The 21,697-nt window shown below is 44.5% G+C and overlaps 2 protein-coding genes across 10 annotated transcripts in view; both read left to right on the top strand.

The window, feature by feature from the left end:
- Nucleotides 1-17,862, top strand: part of LOC136167083 (cyclic AMP-dependent transcription factor ATF-7) — a 92,639-nt gene extending 74,777 nt beyond the window's left edge. For 6 of the 9 annotated variants that reach the window (XM_065934274.1, XM_065934275.1, XM_065934282.1 and 3 more), the window contains 7 exons: nucleotides 1,696-1,853; nucleotides 2,883-2,982; nucleotides 3,512-3,625; nucleotides 4,203-4,355; nucleotides 7,231-7,428; nucleotides 8,694-8,802; nucleotides 12,367-17,861. In XM_065934274.1, the coding sequence (XP_065790346.1) occupies nucleotides 1,696-1,853; nucleotides 2,883-2,982; nucleotides 3,512-3,625; nucleotides 4,203-4,355; nucleotides 7,231-7,428; nucleotides 8,694-8,802; nucleotides 12,367-12,584 (1,050 nt within the window). In that variant the 3' untranslated portion in view covers nucleotides 12,585-17,861. Of the gene's footprint in view, nucleotides 1-1,695; nucleotides 1,854-2,882; nucleotides 2,983-3,511; nucleotides 3,626-4,202; nucleotides 4,356-7,230; nucleotides 7,429-8,693; nucleotides 8,803-12,366 lie in introns of all 9 variants that reach the window. The other 3 variants (XM_065934278.1, XM_065934279.1, XM_065934280.1) reach the window with 1 other exon arrangement.
- Nucleotides 17,863-18,002: 140 nt separating this feature from the next.
- On the top strand, nucleotides 18,003-21,656 carry NPFF (neuropeptide FF-amide peptide precursor). The gene is made up of 3 exons (XM_065934283.1): nucleotides 18,003-20,954; nucleotides 21,305-21,426; nucleotides 21,539-21,656. The coding sequence occupies exons 1-3, from the start codon at nucleotides 20,730-20,732 to the stop codon at nucleotides 21,654-21,656; spliced, it is 465 nt and encodes a 154-aa protein (XP_065790355.1). The 5' UTR covers nucleotides 18,003-20,729.
- The last annotated feature ends 41 nt before the right edge of the window (nucleotides 21,657-21,697 follow it).

Below are 21,697 nucleotides of genomic sequence, written 5' to 3' on the forward strand. Positions count from 1 at the left end.
CACATGGCATTAAAAAAGAATAGACTAGTGATATACACAGCAATGTGGACATTATGTTGAACAACAACAACAACAAATTTCAGACACCAAAGTACATACCATGTGAAGCCATTTACATCAGATTCAAGAAGAGGCAAAACTGGGACTTCTCTGGCAATCTATTGGTTAAGACTCTGAGCTCCCAATGTAGGGGGCATGGGTTTGATCCCTGGTTGGGGGACTGACATCCCACATGCCATATAGCCAAGAAGAAAAAGTAAAGAAGAGTCAAAACTATTTGAAGATGATAGAATTCATCTTCAAACTCTTTGCCTCTTTTTTTTTTTCAATTTATTTATTTTTAATTGGAGGAAACCCTTTACCTGCTGAGGGAAGGTATGAATTAGGAAGGAACACAGAAGAATGTTCTGGGGTACTAAAAATGGGCTTTGTTTTTAGTTTACATATATAGTTTTGTTTTATCCTTTAAATTTATATACTTTACTATATTGTACTAGATCATGTATGTTGTACTACTTCAATTAAAAAGTGAAAACGAAAGATCACATAATTCATACATTGAACATTCAACCATTTAGAAAAAAAAATCTTCCCATAGGAACATTTTTTAGTGATTCAAAGGAAATATTTATCAGAATTCTTAGTGTTACTTTTTAAAGCAAACACTTTGTGAGATATTATTTTTTATAAATTTATTTAAATACAGTACACATACAGAAAAGTGCAGAAATGGTAAGTATACAGCTTACTGAATTTTCACAAAGTTTACAGTGTATATAACCAACACCTTGAAAATATTATCAGAACCTCAGGAGTCTCCTTTTGTCCCCTTCCAGTCTCTACTGTGCTACCTGTGATTATTTAGTATCCACTGTGGATTGAGCATCTGTACCTCATCTTAACCTTCCTCCAAAACTAGTTTGCTAACATCTCAAAACTATCCCCTCCATAAACACTGCAGCTATCCTCCACTCCTCCTCTTTCCAGCAGCAGCCAGGTCCTAGAGGCTGCTTAGAGAGGTTTTCAGGGCCACCATGGGCACTGGCAGTCTAAGATCCTAATGAGTTAACAATGGGAAGCAGTTTGTTTTATCACAATATGGTCATTATTCAAATGTCCATAGCCCTTTTTTTAAGGGGTCTGTAGGAGATACTGGATTGCCTTATCACCAGTCTTATAGTTATCTTTTCCCATTAGAGATCAGTGGACACTTGAGCATCAAGTTTAGAATGAAAGTACCTAGATCATGAAAAATTATAATGCTCCTGGGATTTTCCTTTTGATCCAGTGGTTAACACTCCATGCTTCCACTAACTACAGGGGGTGCAGGTTCGATCCCTGGTTGGGGAACTAAGATCCCACATGCTGCAAAGCATGGCCTCAAAACAAACAAAAATTATATCATTCCTTAGAATTTATATGATACTCTAATGCTTCTACAGAGATTTCAAGTGGTCTTCCAACTGTCATCCCACTAATATCACCATTATCCCTGGAAGGGAGAAAACCAAAGGTCTTAACTCAGCAATCCTTCTGAATGGGTGAGGGATCCATGATCACCATGGAATCAGGTCATGATTTACCTTAGTAGCCTGAGTGCTCTTTCCATAAATTTATACTAGATTTTGCCAGCTCTGTATTTCCCTATAAGCAGCCCCTTAAAGCATTTTGTGATCTATTGGTTCTTCTCCCCAGGATGTTGCCCCAAAGCCTGTTGTGATCTCTACTCCCACACCTACCATCGTACGCCCTGGCTCCCTGCCTCTCCATTTGGGCTATGATCCACTCCACCCAACTCTTCCTTCCCCAACCTCCGTCATCACACAGGCTCCCCCGTCCAACAGGCAACTGGGGTAAGTATAGAGAGCATGGAGAAGCAGCAAAGCTTAAATCTCTTTCTTCTGTATGAAATTATTTTATAAAATAGAGACTGTTTCTGAATTCTCAAGGAAAACAAGTTACTGAAATTGTCTCAAAATTAATTTTTTTTACCCCATAAACAGAATCTTCTTTACCTTTTTGGTAGGCAAGCAAGTATTTATTTGAGCATGTACTTCCTTAATTTGGAGGTTTAATACTTATTCAGCCTAAAAGAAGAATCCTTCGAACTTTAGTGGTTGAGGTCACACAGGGAAGTAAATATTTAGTTCTTGGCCTCAATTTTATAGAAGTTTATGGAGGAACTACTGAATGAGGGGCTGAAACCCATTAAGTCATCTTTTTTAAGTCTGGTTGTTCCCCTCAGTCCCAGTTAAGGTTCTTGGTCTTTGCTATTCCTAATTTTGTCTGTCTATTTGTCTTCACTCCTAGCATGGCCCATGCAGATTTCCTAATGGGATGACTTAAGATCCTGTCTCCAGGTACCCATGGGTTTAAGAGGTTGTTGTCAGGCTTCAGCCTCTGAAAGCTTATTGTTTTCTAGACCCATTAAGGAAAATACAAAGGGATGGCTTCCTTCTTAAACAAAGTAGAACAAAACATGGAAAGGAACGGGAGTAACTTACTCAGATTTGGCTATCATATGACATAATTCAGCTTTGCAAAATGGCAACTTTGGTAGAAGTAGTCCTTGTCTAAGACAGCACAGAATTTTACATGCCCGTGGTAGGAATGTTTATTTATTTGTTCTAAACTCAATAGTTAGCTTCCCTCCCACTTGAATTCAGTGGTGTTTGCTTAATTTGCAAGGTGTAAAGATCTTGCCATTTCTCTCCATCTATAAGGTAAGTAGTATTCCCTGCTTTATCTGCCATCATGAAGGTGTCAACATTTTACAGTGTTACTATAACTAGAAAAGACTGGGAAATCTGCTGTAATTACAGGAGGAAGATCATTGGCAAAAGGGTCTGTATTGTGAGCATTTCACTTCATATCTTCTGTAGGTCTCCCACCGGCTCCCTCCCTCTCGTCATGCATCTTGCTAATGGACAGACCATGCCTATGCTGCCAGGGCCTCCAGTACAGATGCCTTCTGTTATATCGGTGAGCTCTGTAGTTAGGGCAGCCAACCATACCAACACGTGAAGCCCTCCCTTCCACCTGAATGCTCGTAAACACACATGAGCCCCAGGGAAACATGGGCTCTGGTCTGTATTAGTTGAGCATGGCAGCCTGCCCATACTTTTCACTAACCTCTGCCAATCCAGCACTATGGAACACTAGACAAAGGCTCATCTGGACCGTTGGCTCCTGGTCTAGGAATTGATCTTGCCAACCTGCTGATTGGCTTATTTCACTTGGCACTAAGTACCTCACAAATTGCCCACCACTTTCCTTAAGATAAAGCCTCAGCCTTTCCCATAGAAACTGTCACAGCACTGAAGGAGTAGATCCCTTATCCTGTGGTGCTCCATGAGGGAAGGTATTTCCCAGACTTTCTGCATGCCCCATGGGCAGGGTGCATAGAACAGGCCCTAATGTGCCAGCCTCAAAAGCACTTCATTTGGGGAAGCTATTGCCCCACTAATAGCATTATGTTCCCTTCTGATTTTTCTTCCTTCTCTTGGTCCAGCTGGCCAGACCTGTCTCTATGGTGCCCAACATTCCTGGTATCCCCGGCCCACCAGTTAACAGCAGTGGTTCCATTTCTCCCTCTGGCCACCCTATGCCATCAGAAGCCAAGATGGTGAGTACATCCCAACCTGGAGCAATGCTGGCCCTTCTGAAAGAAGTGGTATCTTCTGGGGCTTGCAGAGCTAAAAGACCTACCCAGTTGTGGGGTCTGGAGAAGAACAGACCCTGATTCATGACTCTTATCTCCTCTCTTCCACCTTTAGAGCCTGGTACATAGGCCATGGCAGTGAAAAGAAGCAGCACAGATTGTTTGGATGGAACTCTTGCTGTTTCAGTTCCAGGGTGACAGATGGAGGGTGGATGAGTGGGCAGGAGAGCTGGCCAAGAGGTGAATAACTGCGTAACCAGCCCCTGGCCAGGTTCCAGGGTAGAGCTTTCATCTGGACTCTATTGCTTCAACAACCCCCACCCTCCAACTGTGCCCAGGATGATAGTGAGGGAACAGAATAGGTATTTTAGGGGTCATGTGCACTCTCTCTCTCTATGTCATTTTCTTTTAATCCCTTTGTTAAGGGAAAATCAGTGTGGGAATTTTGTCTGTAAGGCCAGTAATAAAATCCAAGCCCACTTTTCTCACCCTTAATAAAATCTCACCTTTGACAGCTATTTTTTCTTATCTTTTACCACAGAGACTAAAAGCTACGCTAACCCACCAAGTCTCCTCAATCAATGGTGGTTGTGGAATGGTGGTGGGGACTGCCAGCACCATGGTGACAGCCCGTCCAGAGCAAAGCCAGATCCTCATCCAGCACCCTGACGCCCCATCCCCTGCCCAGCCACAGGTCAGTTAGACCCTTGGATGGGGGAACCAGCTTGTCGCTATTACTCTTTAAGTCATATCTTGTTTTTTCAAGGAGCAGGAAAATGAAGGAGGAATGGATTTCAGCCTTCTGGGCTTTGACTTGCATTTTGTTTCTTGTTGACAGTTTGACAGTAGCAAAATGCACTCTGCTTCATCCATCCTTTTGTTAAATAAAATGCAAGCAGACTGGATAATGCAGAACTGCCACAGAGAAGGTCTCAGTTTTTGTTTTCTGCTTTTTTGTTATTTCTACATGTGAGTGCTCTATCTGCAGAACCCTCTAAAATGTGACAGAACCTCATTTCAAGCTACTTTATACAACAGAGTCTCTAGTCTCTCCTATCTTAACCCCCACCAACCCCCCAAAAAACTTAACTGATTATATTTATACAAAAATCAGATACTAACAATATATTAATAAAATATGATGTCACAGCATTAAGATGGCTCAGTAAACAAACATACCCCGAAAAACACTTTTTCCTTATCAATTTAATCTCTTTTTATCAGGAGAAATTAAAGTCTTAAAAAAGCCAGAGAGATCTTCTTTAGAAGCCCAATTCCTTTTTTTCAAGGCGTCCTCAGTTTTACTAAGTTTCTCTGGAAACTGAGTAAGCCTTGGTTCCCTGTTGTCTGTACTGGTTAGGTGACTACAACCTGATATCAGTTTGTAGAGTTACATCTTTGGCCCATCCCCTTTTCCTGATGTCACCACCTGCTTCATCAGTTACCACCTCATGTCCTAACATTTAATGACCATATGCTGCCTTAAAGCTTGGCCAACAACAAAAGCTTTCATTTGAGTTTTCTTGTTAGAAGCTAAGCCTGCCCACCTTCCTGTAACCGCTTCTGGTGCCAGTCCCTTCTAGAAATGGTAAAGCAGCAGCCCCCTTGCCCAAACTGTGCTGCTTCCCCTTGAGGAAATGACATGACTTCATTTTTAGTTACCACTAATTCCTTTCCTTCTTATTCTTCCCATGTTTCTCTTGGTCTATTCTCTTACCTCCATTCCCTGCATGTATTATTAAGTTGCCTATGAGAGAATAGGAATCCATCATTTCCTTTTTCCCATTCTCCTCCTCAATCACTAATCTTTACATGTGTACCAGTGAGCTCAGGACAAAGAGCAACTTGAAAATCACAAGAGAGTCTGTGTAAACTTCCCTTAGTACAGTGAGAAGCAGCAACCTCAAGGCCCGTAGCTCATTAAAATGAGTTTGAAATTTCTTCTCCACTTTTTTTCTTTTGGGGGAGAGACTATTAATCTAAATAATTAAAATTATCTCTTCATTACCCATATTACTGGGGACTATGATTCAGTAGAGCCTGAAGTAGAATAAGATTCTGTTTTCTTATGAGTTTATGTTTATCCTCATGTACCTGATTTGAGCTCTGGCATTGGGAAACTACCAATATAGATGTTCTATAATAGCAACAGATTCAGGAAGAATTTATTTTTGGCATTGTTTTACATTACATAGTTTCTTTTATACAGATGGTTGACCTTTCTATATTTTAATTTTGGCCATTTTTATAAGATTGGTCTATCTTCTTTGAATACAGACCAGCTAACAGAAAAGGAAGATGATTCAGAAGTGCTTTAGAAACAAGAGACATCAGCCTAAAGTTTAAAAATAAAAGATAAGGGCTTCCTCATCAGTCCAATAGTTTAAGAATCCACCTTGAAATGCAAGGGACACCCATTTGATCCTTGGGCTGGGAAGATCCCACATGCCATGGGTCAGCTGAGCTTGTGCACCACAACTACTGAAGCCCGAGTACCCTAAAACCCATGCTCCACAACAAGAGAAGTCACCATAATGAGAAGCCCTCAGAAAGCAAGGGGAGAGTAGACCCCACTTAGCACAGATGGAGAAAGCCCACTCATAGCAACAAAGACCCAGCACAGCCAAAAATAAATAAATTTTTTTTTTTAAAAAGATGGTCTCGGGGACTTCCCTGGTGGTCCAGTGGTTAAAACTTCACCTTCCAATGCAAGGGGTGCAGGTTTGATCCCTGGTCTGGAAGCTAAGTTCCCACATGCCTCGAGATCAAAGAAACATTTAAAAAAAAAAAAAACTAAATTGTAATAAATTCGATAAAAACTTAAAAAAATAAAAAGATGGTCTTAAATCACCAACTTGTAAAGGGATTTTAAAATGTTTTTCTTTTTAAAAACAAAAAGAACAAACAAAGCAGGAAGCAGGGACATTGTTTGGATGATTAATGACTGATTATAAATAAAAAGAATATACTAGGGGTTCCCTGGTGGCCTAATGGTTAAGATTACAGGCTTTCACTGCCAGGGCCCAGGTTCAGTCCCTGCTCAGGGAACTGAGATCCCTCAAGCCTCATGGTACCGCAAAAAAGAATTTGCTAATTCATATATATCTCCATGATAGTTCATATCTCACTGATGGTAAAATCTCTTCTCCTTTTCTGGAACTTACAGCATGCAGTTGTTTGTCTATATTGCTTAGCCAAATCAGTAATTCTCCAATTTTTTATCCCACAGTCTCCCTGAAAGTTCTCCTGACACTTCCCCTGATTATAATTTCCCTGCCCACCATATTTCCTGTTAAGAAACAAAAAATGATCCTAGTTTCATTTTTGTCTGTCTCAGAAATAATCAGAGTTTCCAACTTAGTTTGTCTATGTATGGAACTGAGAAGACTGAAAGCAAACAGGAGGCAGAATGAGGAACTACTGCAAAAGAGAAGCTAAGGGCCATAGTGAGACTTGCTATGGTGACAGGCTGGTAGATCCTTTAACCAGATCTTTGCCAGATCTTACATCAGGTTTAATTTGGAAAGGATTGACATTCCCTTCAAGTAACTCTTCCTTCTGGGCAACAGGTCTCACCAGCCCAACCCACTCCTAGTACTGGAGGTCGACGTCGGCGCACGGTTGATGAAGATCCAGATGAGCGGCGACAGCGCTTTCTGGAGCGTAACCGGGCTGCAGCCTCCCGCTGCCGTCAAAAGCGGAAGCTGTGGGTGTCCTCCCTAGAGAAGAAGGCTGAGGAACTCACTTCTCAGAACATTCAGCTGAGTGTGAGTGGGTCCTGGGTGCTTATTAGGATTGTTGAATCTGGGAAGTGATGTTGAATCATGAGAAAGTGGGACAATATAGTAGATGATAATTCTTTAAATTAAGATGGATTCAGAACATATGCCAGGAAGAATACAGAAAGAATGTCTTACCAGTCAGACTTGAAATCTCTTCCCTGGGGACTGGAAAGTTCACTCACCATCTAATCCCAAGTCTGCTACAGAATGAGTCATCCATAGACCCTTTAGGATGAAGGAAAATAGATGAAGTGCCCCAGGGTGCTCTGTTAAATCGTCAGTAAAATCTGCCGGGTAGTGGAACACCTAGAGGGAAAGTATTTGTCCAGATGCAGCTTAATAAAAGAAAGAAAGGCTTCTCTGACCTTCTGAGATAGCCTAACTCTGTCTATGAAGTGTGTTTCTTCCCCAAATGAGCTTTCTTTCGCTTAAAAAAAGAAAAGAAAAAAACCACACAAGTACAAATAGAACAGTTATAATCCAGATATTTTCTTGAATATTTCCCTTCTTCTGATTTTTTAAAAATATTTAGTTACAAAGATAATATATTTATATAACATATATGTAGTATATACATACATACACACATAGAAGTAGAGATTAAAAATAAAGTCTCTCTTCAATATGTCTTTCACAGTCTCATTCTATTCCTTATAGATAAGTTTGTACCTACCAGACCTATATATATTTCTAATATTTTTTCCATTTTTTAGCGTTTGTAGGGGAGCCAGGGAGGGACTATATGTGTGTTTTAGCATAAAACAGTTATCTTCTGGAGATCTAGTCATGTATACAGAGAACCTACCTAATTGTTTTCAATATTTGTACTGTGTAGCATTCTATAGTTTGGTTATAAGATTCAGATATTTATAATGTTTTTAACTTTTTGCCAGAACAGCAGTGCTGCAGTGTACGTTGTATGCACTTGAGTAAATCGCTCTGTTAAATAGATTCATGTAAGTAGGCTTCCCTAGCCGAAGGACATATGTATTATTAATTTTGGTGCAATTATATTTACCCTACAAAGGAGTAATTTTTCTGTGTAGAATTACTACTTTCATTGTAAGCAGCTCTTGTCATTGAATTTGTGGCTCTATTGGCTCTGGGCTATCTGAAGCCTTGCTGGATCTTTTCTAGATTTGAAGGAGAAAATCCAGGCAGCCTTCTGTCCTCACTCTGAGGATAGTCAGTGGGGCTTCAAGAGTGTAGCATGAATTTTCTTCATATTCTTTTCTTACCTTCCTCCTCAGAATGAAGTCACATTACTACGCAATGAGGTGGCTCAATTGAAACAGCTACTGTTAGCTCATAAAGACTGCCCAGTTACAGCACTACAGAAAAAGACTCAAGGCTATTTAGGTGAGTGGCTCACAACCTAAGCAATGTCAGTCAGTCAGTAAACTGCATGTAATGAGTGTCTCAACTGTTTATAATTTTGTAACCCCATTGTGAATGTTCTGGGGGGCCCAGACAGATGAGTGAGCAGCCTATGTAGGACAACCAGTCCTGCCAAAACAGTATCCTAATTATCCTTTTGGAGATAAAGGGTAGCAATATATATTGGGTACCTGTTTTGTATGAGGTACTGGACCATCTTCCCAGTTCTCTCATGAAACAGATATTACTTCCATTTATACTCATTCACATTAGTCTCTTACGTGAAGTTACACTGCTGTTGAAGTGGCAGAGTCAGGATTCACATCCAGCTCTTCCTTATTTCAAAGCCACCATCTTAGTCTAAAGAGGATATAACAGCAGATGATACCTTGGGGTTTGTCAAGCATTGAGATTTGGCAGTATGTTTTATCTTTCTATGACAGGATAATGTTGGTTTCTGTTTGTAATCTGTGAACACATAATATAGGGCTTAGAAGAGTTGGTCACAGTCATACTTGGGATAAGCACAATCCTGAAATTAAAATTACTGTGAATAATTTGTTTATGGACAGTAAAAATAATAAATCATTTCCCTTTACAAATTAAATTCATAGAAATGAATTCATAGAAATTTTGATATATTGAATTATTTTTCCACTAACTATCTTTATCATTTCAAAGATATGTTCCCATAGAAAGGGAGTGACCACATCACCAATTTTAAACATCTCTATTTAAATTTAATTTAAATTAAACTCATTGGAAAAGACCCTGATGCTGGAAAAGATTGAGGGCAAGAGGAGAAGGGAGTGACAGAGGATGAGGTGGTTGGGTGGCATCACCAACTCAATGAACATGAGTTTGAGCAAACTCTGGGAGATAGTGAAGGACAGAGAAGCCTGGTGTGCTGCAGTTCATGGGGTCACAAAGAGTCAGACACGACTTAGCGAATGAACAACAATTTTAATTTTAATGTGTACTTCAGAGTACATTCATTCATCCAGCAGATATTGATTGAGCCTGTTCTAGGCACTGTTTTACATGCTGAGGGCGTAATAGGGAACCAAATAGATTAAAGTCCCTGCCTGTAAGGGGCTTATATTTTAGTGGGTGAGACAGACAATAAACGAGATAAATAGGTACAATATATATTATGTCAGATAAGAGTAAGTGCTTAGAAGAAAAAAAATAAAACAGGGAAGATGAATATGAAATGTTAGCAGCAGGGCTGAAATTTTAGATGAGGTGTTTTTTAACTTTTAAGGAATTGAGAGAGCTAGCCACGCATTAATATGGGAGAAAAGTACTGCAAGCAAGAGCAGCAACAAATGCAAAGACCCAAAGTGGGAGCATGTCTGGCACATTCTAGAATCATCAGGGAGGCTAGTGTGGCTGGATTGGAGAGAATGGAAACTAGAGAGTATTTGGAGATGAGGTAGGAGAGGTAATAGGAGCATTTTTCTTCAGGGCCTCATCGGTCATAGAGAGGACTTCAGGTTTTGCTCTACTTTGGGGACCCACTAAAGGGTTTTCAGCAGAATAGCAACATGACTGATCTGACTTAGTTTGAACAGGGTCAGTCTATTAGAGAGTGAGAAATGAATGGGCAGAAGCAGGCAGTCTGCTTACGAGACTGTCACAGTCATGAGCAAAAGAGGATGGAGCCTTATACCGGTTGGTGGTAGTGAAAGTGGTGAGAAGGGATTTAATTCAGGATATATTTGAGGTTACAGTAACAAGGTTTGATGATGGCCAGATGGGACAGTATATGTGAGGGAAAAGAAGAATTGAAAATTGCACCCCCCAAAAAAATTGCACCAAATTGTTTGGCCTGAGCACCTACAGGAACAGAGTTGCCATTGATTGAGATGGGGCAAGTGTAGGAACAAGTGGATGGTATATTAGGAGCTCAGATTTGGAAGCCTCTTAGGCTTGCAGGTGATGCTCTCAAGCAGGCAGTTGTATGGGTCTGCATTTCTAAGAAAAGGCTGAAGGTACAACTTTGGCAGTCAGGAGATGGTTAGTTTTTAAAGCCATGAAGCTGAATGAGATGTTATTGTCAAGACAGAGTGCATAGGTAGAAAAAGAGAAGTTCCAAGACTGAGTCCTGGGTACTCCCAACATTTAGAGATCAGGGAGATGAGAAGGGACCCATAAGAGACACTGAGAATGAGCAGCCAAACAGGTAGGAGGAAAACCAGCTGAGTTAGCTGGGTGTGGTGTTCTGTAAGCCAAGATAAGAAGGTATTTCAGGAAGTTTAGTGATTAGCTATTTCAAATCCTTTTGATGGGCAAAGGAAGACAAGGACTGAGTATTTATCAGTCTGAAATCTATTCATAGACTTCAGTAGGGTTTCTATTCAGTCCCTACAAGAACTCTGACAGGTAGTTAGTCTTTGAAATCACTTGTTACAGCAAAGATATATTTAGTTCCTACTGGGTGGTGTGGACATTGCGGGGAGTACCTGACACAAGGCCAGTGAGACTCTCCTATCTTTGAGAGACTCATAGGTAAGGTGAGCACAAGTGTGCCCAAGAGCCCCTAGACCAGAACTTCCTGCGGACAGGAAGCTTGTTTATTCTTTGTCTACCCCAGTGCCTGGCACATGGCCAATACTCGGTACATCTTTGATGAATGAATGAAGTATGCTCTGAAAGCACAAATGATGAAATAGTTAAATTGCCTGAGCATAACAAAGAGGGCTTCACAGAGGAGGTAGTATTTAAGTTGTGAAAGAAGACGCAGGCATTTATCAGGAGGTCAAAAATACAATCAACTGTTGGAATTTGCCCTTACTCAACACATCTCTGTTTAAAGAGCCAGAGAGGCTATCCAACGTTTAGTGAAACTCCTTGATTGTTGAGCAACATGGGGATACCTTTGTATGCACCTCAGACACTTGTGTTTAGTAGTAAAATGTTATTGTCACTTTACTTGGAGTGGTATAACTCAGAATAAATGTGTTAAATCATTAATGCCTAGCTAGTTGACAGCCAGGAGGGTGTGACAGATCTCATGTAGTTGGTTGTGTTAACAGCCTTGGCCAAGGACTGGTCATTCATAACATGATTTGAGTGTAGCTTGGTATTTATTAGGTTTATCTGTAGTGCAACTTCATGCTAAAGGAATATTAAAAATAACAAAATGATTGCAGTGTTGTGAGCATTAATGAGAGGATAGCTTAAAACAAGAGAGATTTATTTTAAATCACCTTTAAAGACATGAATAACAAGAAGAGTATTCCAATGGGTTAATGAATTATGCAGAGACCAAGAAGCCAAGTAGTGTAATTAACATGTTGGGGATTTGCTTTATTGGGATGAATAGGTTAATTTTGGCCTAGCTTACTTCCCTTCTCACAACTGGTAGTTTCCTAGCTCATTTGTGCCCTATAATAAGCCAAGATTCTGGGAAGTTTCTCCCCCTAAAAATATGGGCTTCATTTTCCTTTGGGGTCCTTTAGAATTATGGGGAAAGGTAGTTCTGCCTACTTCCACATTCTGTTTCCTAACCACTTGCTCTGTTTTTGCCTTGCTTCCTGGCAGAAAGCCCCAAGGAAAGCTCAGAGCCAACAGGTTCACCAGCCCCTGTGATTCAACACAGCTCAGCAACAGCCCCGAGCAATGGCCTCAGCGTTCGCTCTGCAGCCGAAGCTGTGGCCACCTCAGTCCTCACTCAGATGGCCAGCCAAAGGACAGAACTGAGCATGCCCATACAGTCGCATGTGATCATGACCCCACAGTCTCAGTCTGCGGGCAGATGATGCCTCCCCTGGTGGAGAGGTCCCCAGCCAGAGCTCGCCCGCCCAAGAGCCAAGAGAGATGTCATCTTATCCTCTCCCATTTGCCTTGGACATGGCGATATGGGGGAGGGAATTGCGTGTTGTGAGTAATGGTCAGATGTGGGACTTTTCTCACACAATCCTGTACGTTGACACCTGTACTAGGAGCCTCCCAGCCCCAGAGCCACATAGATCATTCCCCCAGAGGGAAGTTTCTGATGTACCCACAGCCAAAGGCCTTTATGGATGGTCCGAACAATCACCCTGCCCATGCACGTGTACCTGTCTCTTAACACTAACGCTTGCACTTCTGGGATTCAGTTTCTCAGTTGCCTCTTGTCCCACCAAGCCATGGATGATACCTTCTTGATCCTTAGCAGCATGCCACTTCCTGCTCGGTAGAGGGAGGCTAGAGTTGACGGCATATCACTGTTGACCCATCCCTAGCCACCCCATGGACTCAGGACTTCGTCTCCCAGTAGCTGCTTATTGGTCCCATTTTTCCCCTTCATAAATTCTAGTTAAAATATTGACTTACAGAGAGTGTAAGGTTACCTCTGATGTATGAAATAGCAGTATTTCCCAGTTCTTCCATAAACGTTAGCCTTTCTGCCTACCAGCCACCAAAAACAAAAAGAAATGAAACCTTAAAAGTTCTAGTACTTTATCATTTATTTCAGAGCTATTTGGGTACCTCATTTTCTCTCTTGAGTTTTCCCAGTCTAGTGGTGGAGTCTTTTCCACTTCCCACTAAGCCTTAGCAACCTCATCTATGGCCTTATTAGACACCCTCAGTAGCGAAGAGAAAACGCCCAGGATCTGACTGGCTGATTCCCTGCCCCTCCCTGCTCTATCCTCCAGGACAGACAGGAACAATGTAGTTTTAAAGCTTGTTCCATCAGGTGACTGGATTGATGATGTTTTACAACAGTACACCAGCCAAAGCATACATACTCCTTTTGGTCATCTTTACACTCCTGTGTCTCTCTTCGTCCCCCTGCCTGCATCCCTGCCTCTGTCTCTCTTCTGTAATTAGTTCTGATGTAGCCCTCTGGAAGCTGTCATGTGGGGGTCTTTTGTGCTCCCTCACTCCCCTCACCCCCATCTCTCAGCCTCACATGTCTATCTTCTTTTATGAGCAAGGGTCTTATATGCACAAATAATCCTCACTGGATCTACCTTCTCTCTCTTTCACCAGACTCCAAGCCTAGTCTCTAGGTCTCCTGGTTCTGTAGTGTTTCTTTCACTCTTTTCTGCTCTCTGCCCCCTGGATGTGATGCTTCTCTGTAGTCTAAGCCCCAGGACTCTGAGGCATCTGAGCGAAGGTCCGGAGTGGGTTTTCTTGGGTATGAGGTAGGTTGGAGGGAGGCTCGGGAAGGGGAGGTGAAATGCTGATGTCCACCAAAGAGCCCTGTTTGTTGAAAGGTCCAACCTGCTGGGAAATTAGTGACTATTGCTCTCAGCCATTCTTACTTTGAAAAGTTGGGTTGCAGGGGGACATTTTTATCCCTCTTGCCCCTCTTTCTTCCCCATTAAGACTTCTCGTCTTCCTTTGGCCCTGAACTATGCAATTTCTACCAAGGCCATAGGAAGCAGTCCAAAGCCAGAGGCCTGTGGATAGATAGGTCAGCTTTAATAGCCCTTCAGTATGAATCCCTTCCAATTGTCCCAGAGCCACTTTCTGCCATCTGCCCATGCCAGTAATGTCCCTTTCTCTCTGTCTCTCTCTTTCCTACCTCCATCTTATACATGCATACAGAGTAACTGCCAGCTTCCTTTCTTATCTTCCAAAATTGGCTGTCAGAGAGGAATGAGGAAATGGTCTAAACTACAAGATCCCTGTCTCCTCAGACTGATAAACTGGTGAGCCAGCCAGATGACATGTTTACTGCATTTGTTTTTAATTTCCCCTCCTGTGTTCAGAGCTGGTGCTGAAGAAGCTACACCTGGTGAAGAGAAAGGAGAGAAAAACATAGTTTTCTCATCCTCCCCCACCTAGGACCCAACAGGAATAGCCCCTGAGGTGACTCAGACTAGCAAACGGCATGACAGATGGTCAGGATGCAGGTTACCACCTCCGGGGACTCTGCTTGCCTTTAAAACTTCACAGCCATACTTATGCTCAGGACATTTCCTTTAGATGGTTGCTCTCTGGGATTTTCTCCTGCCTTAGCTGTGTTTCATTTTTTTGTTACCTTGCTTTCCTGCTAGTAGCCTTGCCCTAAAGCTTGACTGAGTTTATGGCTCCTAAGGAGCCTTCATAAGACCCTTGGCTATTCTTCCCCCTTTAGTCAAGTGTTCTTCAAGTTAAGAATCAGGTTGGCACTCCACATGTGTTCTGCCTCACTGCTTGACCTTGAGGGAAGTTGGAGTCCCTGCTGGTCTTCCCTGAGTAGGATGTCTAATTTATGGAGAGGGTCTTAATTTCTTAGTCCCCATGTCTAAGTCCTTATTTTATTTTCATCAGTGGGAAATTAGTCCTGGGGACCTGAGAGGCATTGGCAGAACCTTAGTAAAGCAGCAGTGAGAAGCGGAAGGAACGTGACGACCTCCCCCACCCCATACAGCTCTCTTGTTGGCCCTTGGTCTCACTGAGAAGGCAGAGCAATTGCTTGATCTGAAGCCTCTCCTGTAGTCAAGGAGAATGACACTTACCTTGTTACTGCAGCCAGCTGTGTGGCCGCTCGCCCCTGCTCCTTGCCTTCCAGACCCATCTGAACCAGAACAAACATGGAGGGTGTCACTTATTCCTTCTTAAGGACCATGGCCTTCCTATGGGCCTAAGGGAGGACACATTCTGAAAGGGGCTGGGAATGGGCTTCCCTGGTGGCTCAGATGGTAAAAAATCTGCCTGCATTGTAGGAGACCCAAGTTCTATCTCTGGGCCAAGAAGATCCCCTGGAGAAGGGAATGACTACCCACTCCAGTATTCTTGCCTGGAAACTTCCATAGATAGGAGCCTTGCAGGTTGTAGTCCGTGGGGTCGCAAGGAGTCAGACACAACTGAGCAACTAACACTTTCCCTTTTAAGGGAAGACATTTTCTGAAAGGGGCTGGGAATATTGATGCCTTGGGACTTTTCTCAGTGAACACAGGACTCAGGCCTCCTACTCGCTTCAAGGACACAGCTGCTAGAGACGCAAGGCCATAGAGGAAGGGGCCAGAACCAGGTCTTCTGGTTCACAGACTTTATGCCATGTTGTCTTAAAGCTTGTTTAGAGTTGAAAAGTCTGAGAAAGCCTCCCACTCTATTAGGAAGGACGAGAAAGAGTAGGACCTCCTTTGCTTCATCTTTTCCTGTTGGTTGTACGTCCCAAATCTGGCTTCCTTTGGCCTCTGCTCCTCTCCTTGGCCCTAAGCCCTAGACTATACACTCTTGGTGGCAGTAAGGAGGAGATGGCCTAGCTGAAACGCATTTTGCTGCCTTCCCATGCCTGTTCTGTTGTTCCAGTTCCTTTCCTGATTTACTGCCCTCCAGCACCACCCATCCTGGTAGACAGGGTGCTTAACCATAACAACGCCCCAACTACAGTCTGAACCACCAAGCAGACACCAAAGTATCCCTCCCCTGTTCGCTCACACTGAGAGGCTCCTTGAAAGGTGCTAGCCCTGAGACGGCTCTTCCCCACAAAGATCCCATTTCTCTCTTAACTTCCTTCCCACCCCCAAGTCATTATTTTTCAGTAATATTATACATTGTATACACAGGAAGGAAATGTACTCTTTTTTTTTTTTTTTAATGTCATAACCAGTCTGTTTAGAATCCAGTCCTTCTAGCTGTATATCACATATGCCTTTGTTGATACGCTCTTTCTGCTTTCTTTAGACTTGTTTGACATGGGTGGAGGGAAGAGCAGGACAGGTGAGGCTCCTAAGGCAAATTAAAGGATCCTGTGCCCCCAATCCTACTTCAGCCTCCCACAACCCTAATCATTCCCTTTGTCGTAGAGAACTGATCTCTCTGTTTCCGCATGCACCATGCAGGTGCGCACAGGCCTAAATGCTCACCACCCAGGGTCAAGCAGGAGTGAGCATAGATGGTGCTGGCCAACATCCCCACCCTCCAGACCAGTTCATTCGTCTCTGTTTGGGGTAAAATTCTCCCCCAGAATGAAAAGGGGCTGGGGAGTATAGGGCAGCTTAAGGCAGCTTACGTCCTTTGCAGATGCAGGTTTGTATCACAGCTGCTAGAGTTTCTCTTTTTAATGGGGGCTGGTAGCCTAGAGCAGTCTCATCAGCATTAACTTCTGGTGAGTGACATTTTAGCTTTAAGAAATGGCTATGAGCACTAGTTTCACTGACTTTCCCTTAGGGCAGTGGTTCTCAGAATGTGGTCCGGGACCAGCAGGACCATCATCTGAGAACTTGTTAGACCTGCACGCTTGGGCCCCATTCCAGACATACTGAATCAGAAATTCTGGGGATGGGCTCTGACAAGCACTCAGAGCCATTCTCAGAGACACTGAAGTTTGAGAACCATTGCCTTAGGGGCAAGCTGGGAAATCCTTGTAGGGTGTACCATCCTCTGCCTTAGCACTAACATTTTTCCATTTTGTCCAGTCCCTCCCTCCACTGCCATTAAAACAATAACAGCATCACTCATCTCAAAATCTAGATTTGTCTTCCTCTACTTACCCCTAAAACCTGTCCTGCATGGATCCGGACAGGAGTTGGCCCATATACTCCCTTGCAGACGGATTACTCCATGTTCTTTGTTACAGGAAGGACCAGCTGTCCTGTTCTCCCACCCACCCCACCCCCCAACACACCTTTCAGGCAGGGAGATGAGCCTCCAGCCCCAGCAGTGGAAGCCATAGTCTCCTGACATAGTATCTGTTGAAAAGAAAGCTGTGTGTATCTATGGTTATATCTCTGTTCATCTGTATATCTTTGACATGTAGCAACACCTCTCCATGTCATTAAGGAACTTGACTCTGGGTCTGGGTTTCTCCAGTCCCAGTGGTAGACTTTGACAGGCAGGAGGATGCAGTGCTACAGGCTGTTTTGTTACAAAACTGTCTTCTCCCTTTCTCCCCCGACCCACTTCAGCATGATCCCTGTGAGCAGGTTCTCACAGTCTCCTGGGACGGGGCTGAGGCAGAGGCTTCGCTCTATTCTCCCTTCCCGTCCCGCCTCCTCTCCCCTCGCCACATAGCAGTTACCCCCAGCCATGCCTTCTCCCTCTCCCAACCTTGCCCTGACATATATTGTGCCTTATTTATGCTGCAAATATAACATTAAACTATGAAGAGAACCACTGTTCTGTCTGATGCTTCAATAATTGACAAGTCCCATTCTTTCTGGGAACTCATTGGGCTCTCATGCCTGTGATCTTCACTCTCCCAATTCTTAGGACAGAAAGGGCTGGCATTCGTATCCCTCCCTCCTTTTTATGCAGCCTAGAGGAAGTGGGTGGTTTGTAGGAATTACATAACACACTGGAAGGCCCAGCTCTGTGCACTGCCCTGGGGACAAGGGCCCTCAGCATCACGGAAGCCCGCCTAGAAAGAACCGTGTGCTTTGTGTGGATGGAGATCAGATGATGTTGGAAAGCAGGTGAGGTGCCCTCTTAGACTTTCAGCATTCCCACTTCCCCACAATTAGAAAATAATAAGCCCTACCCTCAAGAAGTTTCCAGCATGTCCAGGAAGTGCACAAAGACTTAGACTTCTGTGATTCTGTGAGTCTATGAGTGTGGGAAGAAGCGAATCTAGAAATGAGAGGTGGAGTTTCTTTAGAAGCAGATAAGATAGTTCACAAGAAAAACAGGTAGTGCTCAGGAATTGTGAGGAGGTGTGGGGCAGTCACTACCAGTGTCTTGTACCTGTGTATTCCTTGATACCACAAATGAGGAGGGTGAGCAGGCTCAAGAAGCAGACTGGGAGATACCCAGCTGCCTCCAGGGGAGTTTCCGGGAGAAGAGGTGGTTTGCATGCTGTTCATGGCTGATGTTTGGTACAACTGACACAAACAGGGAGCTCCAGTCTCTGGGAGAGCAGGAAAGGCAGTGTGGTCTTCACTGTGGTCAGGAGCACGTGAGAATCCAGAGAGTGGGAAAGGAAGCTGCTGAAGGCCAAAATACCGAAGCCAAGACTGAGGGGTTTTGGAGGCTGAGATGAAACTGAAAGCAGGACAATTTCCCAAGTTAGAAGAATTAACCCATTCTAACTTCTCGCCAAAGGAGAGACCCATCACCTCCATCCTGGACACAGGAACCAGCTAGAACAGCTCCTTTCTGAATCAGCCTAAGCTCAGATCCATTTGTAAGTGGTGATCAGAGAAATAACGGGATAACTGTGTTTGGGGAGCCCGCTCTGCTTGGTGGAGTACTAAATGCTTTGCATTCATCAAGTAACTTACTGTCCACAAGCGCTCTTGATAACAAGTAGTTGCCTCCTGTTACGGATGATGAGGTTTAGGTTGAGACACTTGACCAAGGCACACAGTGAAGTGTTAAGGGCTGGATTAAAACATTTCAACCCAGGAGCTGCTCTGCAGCACCCCACCCACCTCATACCCTGCTCCTCTGAACTTTGTCAGATAAGAACGGACAAGGACCTCAATATGGTGCACAATCCATTTCCCATAGAAAACCATCTACGCATGGACTTGATAGTTCCTTCTAAGAAGTGGTGAAACTATAAGATACAATGATGATGAATGTCAGTTTCTGTGCTTTGGGACCATCCAGGAGACAAACCTTACAGAAAGGTGCACCCTAACTTAGGTTGCATGGATAGAAATGAGTATCTAGGCCATCCAGATCAAAACCTGCTCTCATCTACCTTTCCAAAGTGTGAGTTGGTTTCTAGATGCCTCACTTTAAAGAAAGTGAATGCTTCCCAACTCTACAGAGTGGAAGAATCGCAATCTGTCTTCGAACATGGGAAAGGTTTGAAATGTGAGAGATGAGAGGTCCACTCAGAGTGGGGCAAATCCCTGGTGGAGGCCACAAGATGAAAGCCAAAGCCTTGCAAGGATGATTCTGTCTGGACTTCTCAGGAGATGGTAAATTCTCCAGGACCCGGATGTGCAAAGACAATCACAGCTAGTGTTGTAAGGACCCCTGCTCTATGCCAGGGTTACCAAAAGTGTCTCAAATATTTGAATGTTCCCCTTTGAAAGTGCTTCCTTTTAACACTGCCACGTTTTAAGTGAAGAAACTTCACTTACAGAGAGCTAAGCGTCTTGCCCAAGGCTGAGTCATAGACCCTTTATGTCATGACACCTCTCTGGCATCAGCTAAAGAACCACACTGGTGGGGGTACTGAGGAAGGACTCTAGGATCAGAAGGGTGACTTGGAAGGGAATACTTCCTGAGAGGCAGTGACTGATGTTTCCTAAGGAGGATTCTGCCCCAATCAGTCAGAGGCAGAGCCAGGCAGAGGCTGGACTGACTAGAGGGAGGTGGACAAAAACAACAATCCAACCCCAGTATCCTGCCCCTGCCTTCCTGGGACTCTGAAGTCAGGGCCATTGAACTCTTCTCCAGAGAAAGGAAATGGCCAGGCCGACCGTGCACAGCCGCGACCACAGGGTGGCAGCAGTGCTTCAGCTGCCGAGCGCGGCTCCGGAGTCCGGAGTGGGGCTGGTCCAGGGCAGCGCTGGGGAAGACGGGGTCTGCTACAAACATCTGATGCAATCTCCACTCTCTGGGGGCTGTGAAACCTCTTTGTCTCCTGTACCTCACTTTTCTCTCCACAGGCAAATCTCAGAGTACTGACTCCATTTTTAACCCTCCAAGAGGCATGCCTCTTGGGCCAGGAGGGCCAGGAGACCCTGCCTGCAGCCTCCCTAGTCCCCAGATGGGATCACCCTGGCTCTTTACGCCTTCCTTTCCAGCACATGATGCCTAGCCTGACACGGCTTTCTCTGTGTTTTATTCTACAAACTAGCAAAGAGAGGAGGTGATCCATTGGAGCGCTCCAACCTGTTGAGGGATTGGGAGTTCTTGAAGGCCCCCCAGGGCTCTGACAAAGCATCTGCAATTAATGATGCTTCTTGAGCTCTGGAGACAGGATTTATGCATCTAATAAAGTCTATAACTCCAGGCTTAGGGGCTGGGACTGGAGGCTGAGAGCACGAAGTCCCACAGGGGCCGGGGAGGGGGGTCCCCGGTGGCTCTTAATGGAGCTGTGCATTTCCATTGCCTTCTCCAGATTCCCCCTCAGGCGGCTGTGGGAGGTGAGGAGCAGGGGGACAGCAGGTATAAGAGGCGGGTGTGGCCACAGCAAGGCAGATGGCAGCATGGATGCCAGGCAGGCAGCAGCGCTGCTGCTGGTGTTGCTGTTAGTGACAGACTGGAGCCACGCTGAAGGACCAGGGGGCCGGGATGGAGACCAGATCTTCATGGTAAGTGAGCATGCCCGTCCCCTTCTCACCATTTTCCCAGACCTCAGCGTGAGACTTCGAGAGACGGAAATGGCAACCCACTCCAGTATTCTCGCCTGGAGAATCCCATGGACAGGCTACAGTCGATGGGGTCACAAAGAGTCGGACACGACTGAGTGACTAACAACAACAGCTTGAGACTTACACTCCAGGTTCAAATACTCTGGCTGCCAGGGTCACTGGGTCCTCACATCTGAGGAAGTGACTCCTTAGCCTCCTACAACTTGCCCTGGAGGTCACTCCCTTCCCTTTGTGATCTAAACGCCCAAGGCCCTCACCCATCTTCCTTCCCGGATGGCTCCACACCACAGGAGGAAGACAGTGGCGCCCACCCAACACAGGATGCCCAGACCCCCAGGTCACTCCTGCGCTCCCTGCTCCAGGCCATGCAGAGACCTGGCCGGAGTCCAGCCTTCCTGTTTCAGCCCCAGAGGTGAGTCTAGGAGGGACAGAGGCAAGGCCAGGGCTGAAGGGAGAGGAGTGGGAGGAGAGGAGAAAAGGGGGGATCTGGAAGGACCTATAGCTGAGGGTGGATCTCTCCTAAGGTTTGGCAGAAACACCCGGGGCTCCTGGAGCAACAAAAGACTGACTCCTCGAGCTGGAGAGGGGCTGAGTTCCCCCTTTTGGAGCCTGGCTGCCCCTCAGCGCTTTGGGAAGAAGTGACATGTCATCCTCTGAGGTGTGCATGCAAGGCCCACACCCCA

This window comes from Muntiacus reevesi, chromosome 4 (assembly GCF_963930625.1).
Source record: "Muntiacus reevesi chromosome 4, mMunRee1.1, whole genome shotgun sequence".
NCBI classification, from domain to species: Eukaryota; Metazoa; Chordata; class Mammalia; order Artiodactyla; family Cervidae; genus Muntiacus; species Muntiacus reevesi.